Source organism: Helianthus annuus, chromosome 1, assembly GCF_002127325.2.
Source record: "Helianthus annuus cultivar XRQ/B chromosome 1, HanXRQr2.0-SUNRISE, whole genome shotgun sequence".
NCBI classification, from domain to species: Eukaryota; Viridiplantae; Streptophyta; class Magnoliopsida; order Asterales; family Asteraceae; genus Helianthus; species Helianthus annuus.
The window spans coordinates 8,007,051-8,015,031 of NC_035433.2; the positions used below are offsets into that span (position 1 = coordinate 8,007,051).

Sequence of the window (7,981 nt, forward strand, 5' to 3'; positions counted from 1 at the left end):
GGTTTTGTTCATATTAAAGACATGATAAACATGGCTTATTACGCTTTGAGAGTGATAGCATATCTAATGTATTACATTGATTAAGGAGTACAAATAAGTGTTTAAAAAGAATTACAAGTTACAAATTAGGTGCTTTTTATACATCTATTATTACATTATCATATAACCTCCAGTAAATTTCCCTTATTAAATTGATTCTTCATTAAGGATATTTGTATGATTGTGATCAAAGATGAAAGATCCAATTACTTTGATCGATCCTTCCTTGTCTAAGAATTGGTGATTTCAAACCTTTCTTTTCTCTCGATGCCCAAATCTCTCAGTATTTTCGTCTGCGTGTGTAATTCTGTGATCTACTCATATGTATTATCAAGGCGCCCCAATTTCAGGCTTTATAAAAAGAAAAACTCATTTGAAAACCGTTTCCACCTAGACTATTTATTTATATCAATTGCCAACAACTCACATATATTATAAAGGCACCCCAATTTCATGATTTATACCGAGAAAAACTCATTTGAATGCAATTTCGACCTAGACAACGTGTTAAAATCAAATGCCGGCACATTGTTCCAACTAAAAAGTGACACGTTGCTATTTATGCAATCATAGAGTGACACGTTGCACTACGGGACCTTGAAACATTTCACTCACGAAAAGCGTGTAATAAACACTTGCCAATATCATATTATACAAAATATATTAAAATTAACGGTAGTTCACTCACCAAGCCCGTTGGCTGACTCACAGAGAAAAGAACCACGCCCCACTCATGAAATCACAACACTATGTTTCGCGAACGTGATGCTGATATAACCGAGCCTAGGGATGTAAATCATGTCGGTTGGTGGGTTAGTAGGTTGGCGGGTTGAATTCTTCAACCCTAACCTAACCCATATACTTATTCGTGTCGTGTTAAACCCACTTAAATTCATGTCATGTTTGGGTCAACCGGTTTCATGTTCATTTACAATGATTCACAATACATAGTGACTTAGTAACAATTTAAATAATATTACTCCGATCGATATGAAACCCTTTTTGTAATGTGTGTTAGTTTACATGTTTTTTGTATAGATATCTCTCATTCTCAATTAACCAATTTCAATTAATATACTTAGCTCGAGATTAGAATAAACATAAATTAATCCCAACGAATTAAATACACTATTAAACAGGTTAACAAGTATTCGTGTTTGAGTCAACCAATATTTTAAAAGCTCAGATTCGGGTCAAGTGAGGAATTGTGGCCCGCTAACCAAACCCGAATCACATCACCATTACAAACCCTTTCTAAACTAATAAACCCAGATCTTGACTCTCACACTCGCACACTCGCACTCCATCTTCTCGAGAATCACAGGTAAAGCCCTAAACCCTAAAACCCAATTTTATTTTATTTTTATTTCTGGTTATCTTTGATTTGGGGTTGTATTATTCGTTATTGTTAATGTATGTAGAAACCCTAAAGATGCATTCATAGCTTTATTCGTCAAACATCTAATCACCTATACAAATCCTCAGCTTACATTTTTTTTTTTTTTTTAATCAAATTAGGTATCTTTATCATCAGACTGAAGTTTCAGTATTGAACATCATCATGTATTGATTTACGATTTTACCCCTTTTTTGTTTTAAAAGTTTCTACTTTTTTATGTAGTGATAAGAATTGGGTTTTGATTTAGGAGGACAAATTTCATATCTTTTTGTTTCTGGATGTTTGGTTTTTGAAAGTGCATAATTTCATTTCTGTGTGATGATTTTTTTTCTTGTTTTTTGGGGAAAATCTGAAGTCTTGATGCTAAATCTTGAAAAGGATAATACATATGAGTTTCAGAGCTAGGCTGAAATTGATTTACATATTCTTTTATTGACTAGTTTGCTATTTGTCCTTGATTTTTAATACTTCATTGTGAACTTGAGGATCAATAGATGGGTATGTAGTTAGTATCACCGAGTTATCGGTCCCCTGGTGAGATATTGGTGCAAAATATCGGTCAGAATATCGGTGCCAATATTGAACGATATATCACCGATATTTGACCCATAGTTGTCAATAGCGAGCGTAGCGATCGCTATAGCGCGCTACGTAGCGTATAGGTCTAGGCTCGCTATTAGGGTTATAGCGATAGACAACGATAAAAGCGATTGTTTATTTTGTTTTTTAATATAAATAACAATTACCAATGGGGTGGTGGTCCATTGGCAAAGGCAAAGCCTTTAAAACACCTAGGTTGGGAAGGGTAAGGTCTTGGGTTCAAGTCCCACAGACGACATGGGATTAAAGAAATTAGCCGTTCAAAAAAAAATATATAAATAACAATTAAATATAGCTATAAAATAGCTGGATTTATAGGTTTTTGTTAAATATACATGTAAAATAGCATATATACCAGGGTATTTTGATATAATATACATATAAAATTTAAAACAATTTTCTAGTGTATCGCTATTTATAAAATAGCCGCCCGATATTTATCGCTATTCGCTATGTAGCATATAGGTACCTTATCGCTATTTGTAGCTATTCGCCATTTACAACTATGATTTGACCGATGTATCACCAATTTTCCTGATATTAGTACCTTTCTTCTTAGTTCTTGCATTCGTCTTTCAATTATTAGTGTTTTAAGTCTTAATTGTTAGTGTTGAATGTTAGTGTTTCAAGTCTTAATGAGTTCCTACTTGCTACAATTGTTAGTGTTTTGCAAGTTGCAAAAGCTTAATTTGTTAATGGTAGGAGAGTATGTCCAAGGCTTGATAGCTGAAAGACAAAAGGGTACATGCACTAATCGGTCTTTGTCCCCGATTGCTGAGTGTTATGTGCCTTATGTCCAAGACTTGATGCAAAACTACTATCGAGTCGGGGGTCTCACTGGAAGCAGCCTCTCTATTCCTACGGGGTAGAGGTAAGGCTGTCTACATCTTACCCTCCTCAGACCCTACCTTTGCTTTGCTATTGGTGGGATTTACTGAGTATGATGATGAGGAGGAGAGTATACTGAATTGTGTCTTAGATTGCTATATATATAAATTCTGCATGATATTAAAATTACTGATATCCCACCGCGATTACCGATATCTCAAATATCGGTCCTTGACCGATATCTGACTTTTTAGCGGATTAACTACTTAGGACGGGAGTTAGATGTTTCATAGATGCTTCTAGTTGAATATAACTTGGGGTTTGTTATTTATATTTATATCATTATATGATAACATAAGTGGTATCATTTTGAATTCATGCTCATTTCAGACCGGCACATAATGGGATGGAAAGCAGCTCAAAAGCTCATACATCACTGGAAGATTTTGCGAGGAGATAATGTAAAAGATACTACATCATTCTTTCACCATAAAACTTTGCACTTTATACGATTATTTGTTTGCGGGTGTTTAAATAAATCGTATGTTACAGGTGATGATAATTAGGGGAAAAGATAGGGGTGAAACTGGCACTATAAAACGTGTGATTCGCTCTCAGAATCGTGTTATTGTTGAGGGAAAAAATCTGGTGATTAATCTCGTACTCCATATATATATATATATAGGATTAGGTTCAAGAGTGAACACTAGTGTAGCTTACGAACTGAGTGAACTAATCCTGGCCATACACGTGTGTAGATCAATGGCCAGGATTTGGTGTTGAAATACACTAGTGTATTTTACGATTTGATGATGAGATCCTGGCCATACACGTATGTAGATCAATGGCCTGGATTTGTTCACTCTGTTCGCAAATACACTAGTGTTCACTCTAGAACCCCACCCTATATATATATATATATATAGAAAAAGTATATCGTACATTACAGCTTAACGTACTTCACGTACGACAACGTGCGTGATTTGTTCTATAACATGCGTGATTATTGTGTTTCAACATGCGTGATTTTGGATTTTTGAGTTATAACGTGCGTGATTTTAAAATGAACGTGCGTAATTACCTGTCGTACGTGATGTACGTTAAGCCGTAATGTACGTTAACCTTCCTCTCTCTCTCTCTCTCTATATATATATATATATATATATATGTGACCTTTGATATGATATAAATTTGTTAGTGTTTCATATTCACTCACTTTGTATCAAAACATATACGCAGGTAAAGAAACATATAAAGCAAGGGCAAGGCCATGAAGGTGGGATATTTACCGTAGAAGCCCCTCTTCATGTCTCAAATGTTCAAATCGTTGATCCAGTTACAGGGTATGCGTACTTTAATGAAGAAAAAGGTTTCATATTTGTTGCATTAATGGTATAGTGTAATCGTGAAACCGCATATTTGGCTATAAGTTATCCTCCTCGGTCCATAAAGCTCAAATTGTGAAACCAAACCAAATTTTCAACGGTTTGGTTTAGGGCTACAAACGAACCGAATGTTCAACAAACTGTTCGTGAACCGTTCGCTTGTGTTCGTTCGTTTAATGTTTAATGACTGAATGAGAACACGAACAAGAAATTTTGTTCGTTTAGTTAAATGAACGAACAGGAAAAGAGGCCACGTTCGTTCATTTATGTTCGTGAACGTTCGATGGTCGTTTATGTACGTTGGTTTTCAATAGTTCATTAGTGTTTCTAATTTTTATATTTTATTAAAATACTTCAAACTTTAAACAAATAAAATGTTTAATATGTATCAATGTATTATATATATTTTGGTCATGAACGCTTGTTTGTGCTCGTTTGTTTTCATTTGTGTTCATACACATTAGTTTGTGTTAGTGAACGTTCGTCTCCGTTCGTTACCTAAAGTTAACAAACGAACACATTCATTTCCTTAATGAACGAACATGAACATAAAATCTTGTTCGGTAAGTGTTCATGAACGGTTCATGAACACATATATTTCCTTAACAAACGAACACGTTCGGTTCGTTTGCAACCCTTGTTAGGTTATTGTTTAACAATGATGAAAAACCGTTAGTCCGTTACTAAGGGTTTAACTCGTGGTTTGACCTAAAAACTGTCAAACAAGACCGTGAACATCCCTCGTTTTTAACCATTGTTAAAATCTTTTTTTTTCAGGCAGCCTTGTAAGGTTGGAATAAGGTATCAAGAAGACGGTACTAAAGTAAGAGTTGCAAGAGGGATAGGAGCATCTGGGTCGATTATTCCTCGTCCTGAGATTTTGAAAATTAGGGCTACTCCACGCCCAACAATCGGTATTCTCTTATTTTCTGTATATTTTTGTGGCAATTTTGACCCGTTTACTTATGAATGGGTCAGTATGGGTTGCGTTTTGGTAGATTTAACATGAGGAACCGAGCTAATAGGAGAACGAATCAAATGGTTGCACGGGCTGAAAGCTGTCCATATATGTAGATTTAAGAGTAGAATTAGTGGGTGTGAGTCAGCAGTTCTAAAAATAACTTAAAATTATTTTTATACGGAGATAAAGATTATTGTAATAATAATGTTTTTTAAACTCGTCACTCTGCACATACAAAAAGACCCCTCATAACCCAGACCTAATTTGACCCGTTAAACAACCCGTCATGCTTGCTGGTCAAACAGGCTGAAATTTACATGAAATGTATTGTTTAACGTATACGAACTTATAAATCATTGCATTTATTACTGTAATATAATAATATTACAAAAAAAAAACCCGTTATAACCCAGAACTAACAAACGTACCCACTACCCAGTATAATATCATTCGTAGCAAAAGCTAATCGTAGAGTATGCATAGGGTGGGACGAAGGTAGACCTTTCCTCTATCCCCACGGGTTAGAGAGGCTGCTCTAGGGGTGCAAACGAGCCGGGCCCAAGCTCGAGCTCGGCTCGTTGCTAGTTTCTCAGACTCGGGATCGGCTCATTTATATATATTAAATGAAATAATATAAATAAAAGACTCGTTTAGGCTTACAAGCTCGATAAGTGAAGCTCGGGGTCGGGCTCAAGCTTGAGCTCGGGATCTTTACTAAGCTTATTTTCAGGTCGGGCTCAGTAAACAAGTTTAAATAAGCTCGGCTCGGCTCCTTTACTGGACAACTTTAAATAAGGAGTAAACGTTATTAAATATTAATAAAAACTAATATTACACTAATGTTCGATATGGCTCGACGAGCCTGATGAGCTTCACATGCTAGGTTCGAGCTCTGGCTCGACAAATAAACGAGCTTTATTTTAGGCTCGGGCTTGATAAGGCCCGGCTCATTTCGAGCTTTTTTTTTTCGAGCATATCAGCTTGTTTGCACCCCTAGGCTGCTCTCACCGAGACCCCCAACTTGGAAAACCCTTTTTTTGCATGTAGAGTCGTAGGGTCCAGGAAGGGTGGGATGAAACCATTTTTTGACAAGTCCCATAAGCGTATACACATATGAACAGTTGAACTCATATATACTGGAGCACTCAAAACTATTGATAATAATCTGAGTCAACTTTCTATATACTCTAGCTACTCATTTTATATTTCGAGTTCATATTTGTACACAGGACATTAATCTAGGGTTATTAGATTTTATCACCCCCAACTATTGGCTATTGGTCGTTGCCACCCTCAAATATCGCTTTGACGCCCGTCACCCTCAACTTAACACTCAGTGTGTTCTGTCACCAAGTCGTTAACTGACACTAACTTTTGATCCTGTTACTATACTTTTGGGGGTGTCATAGGGATCTTAGGAAGGTTTTAGGGATCTTAGGACACCCCAAAAGTATAGTAACAAGATCAAAAGTTAGTGTTCAGTTAACGATTTGGTGACAGAACACAATACGTTGGGGGTGGCGGGCGTCAAAGTGATAGTTGGGGGTGGCAGCGACCAATAGCCAATATTTGGGGGTGATAAAATCTAATAACCCTAGATTAATGTCCAGTGTACAAATATGAACTCGAAATGTCCTGTGTACAATAAGTTGGGGGTGGCGGACGTCAAAGTGATAGTTGGTGGTGGCAGCGACCAATAGCCAATATTTGGGGGTGATAAAATCTAATAACCCTAGATTAATGTCCAGTGTACAAATATGAACTCGAAATGTCCTGTGTACAATAAGTTGGGGGTGGCGGACGTCAAAGTGATAGTTGGTGGTGGCAGCGACCAATAGCCAATATTTGGGGGTGATAAAATCTAATAACCCTAGATTAATGTCCTGTGTACAAGTATGAACTCGAAATGTCCTGTGTACAATAAGTTGGGGGTGGCGGGCGTCAAAGTGATAGTTGGGGGGTGGCAGCAGCCAATAACCAATAGTTAGGGGTGATAAAATCTAGTAACCCATTAATCTAATATTGGTTTTGTGTTTTTGCAACAGCAGGGCCGAAGGATACTCCTATAGAGCTGGTGCACGAGAAGACGTATGATGCTAAAACTGGTAAGGGCATGCCAGGTCTTTAGAATACCAGCGAGGCAGGGCTTGTTTTTTGTGTGAAGTGAACATGTTAGCAGACAAAGCATGTTTTAAATAACATTACTAATGAAATCATGCATGAACATGTTTTTTTTTTTTTTTTTTTTTTTTTTTTTTTTTTTTTTGTGTTTTGTTTTCCGCATGTCATAAGATAATATCATTTGATGTGTCACAATGTTCTTGTACCAACTTACAATTGGACGACTTTAACACTCGCATGTAGTTTGAAAGATATGGTAAGAGAGAGAACAGTCTGTCATGCAGTTACATAACCGCCTAATATATCATTGTTGTTGAAACAATAAGTTTTTTATATTGTTTTCTACTTGAAATGGGTTTTAGATTGAGCGACACTCGATATATGAATACCAATCAAGCAATAAATCACACTCGTATTATAATAAATCGTTGAGATAATGTGTTTCAAACTCGGGTTATGATGTCTTATGAGTTGTCGGGTTGTATTTTTTTTTTTTTTTGGCATTTGGGTTTCCATTTCTGTGTTATTACTGCTTCGGGTTTGTTTAGATGCCTCAAGACGGTGTTAAAATGGGTTCAGATCAAAACAAGTAGCTTATGAGTTAAACAAAACATTTTGCATGGCAATAGATTATATAAATTTTTTTCT

The 7,981-nt window shown here is 36.2% G+C and overlaps 1 protein-coding gene across 3 annotated transcripts; it reads left to right on the top strand.

The window, feature by feature from the left end:
• Window positions 1–1,236: 1,236 nt before the first annotated feature.
• Window positions 1,237–7,452, top strand: LOC110872042 (50S ribosomal protein L24). Of its 3 annotated transcripts, none has more exons than XM_035978149.1 (6): window positions 1,237–1,363; window positions 3,257–3,327; window positions 3,419–3,514; window positions 4,106–4,209; window positions 5,029–5,165; window positions 7,261–7,452. In XM_035978149.1, the coding sequence occupies exons 2-6, from the start codon at window positions 3,268–3,270 to the stop codon at window positions 7,338–7,340; spliced, it is 477 nt and encodes a 158-aa protein (XP_035834042.1). In that variant the 5' UTR covers window positions 1,237–1,363; window positions 3,257–3,267; the 3' UTR covers window positions 7,341–7,452. The 3 variants fall into 3 exon arrangements, with proteins under 3 accessions (XP_035834042.1, XP_021976491.1, XP_021976492.1); XM_022120799.2 differs by having other exon boundaries at window positions 1,240–1,363; window positions 7,258–7,452; XM_022120800.2 differs by having other exon boundaries at window positions 1,324–1,350; window positions 3,252–3,327; window positions 7,258–7,452.
• The last annotated feature ends 529 nt before the right edge of the window (window positions 7,453–7,981 follow it).

Coding starts and splice junctions, on each gene's coding strand:
- LOC110872042 (XM_022120799.2), top strand. CDS start 3,268: ATGGGATGGAAAGCAGCTCAAAAGCTCATACATCACTGGAAGATTTTG. Junction 3,515..4,105: donor TTGTTGAGGGAAAAAATCTG/GTGATTAATCTC, acceptor ACATATACGCAG/GTAAAGAAACATATAAAGCA. Junction 4,210..5,028: donor ATCGTTGATCCAGTTACAGG/GTATGCGTACTT, acceptor TTTTTTTTTCAG/GCAGCCTTGTAAGGTTGGAA.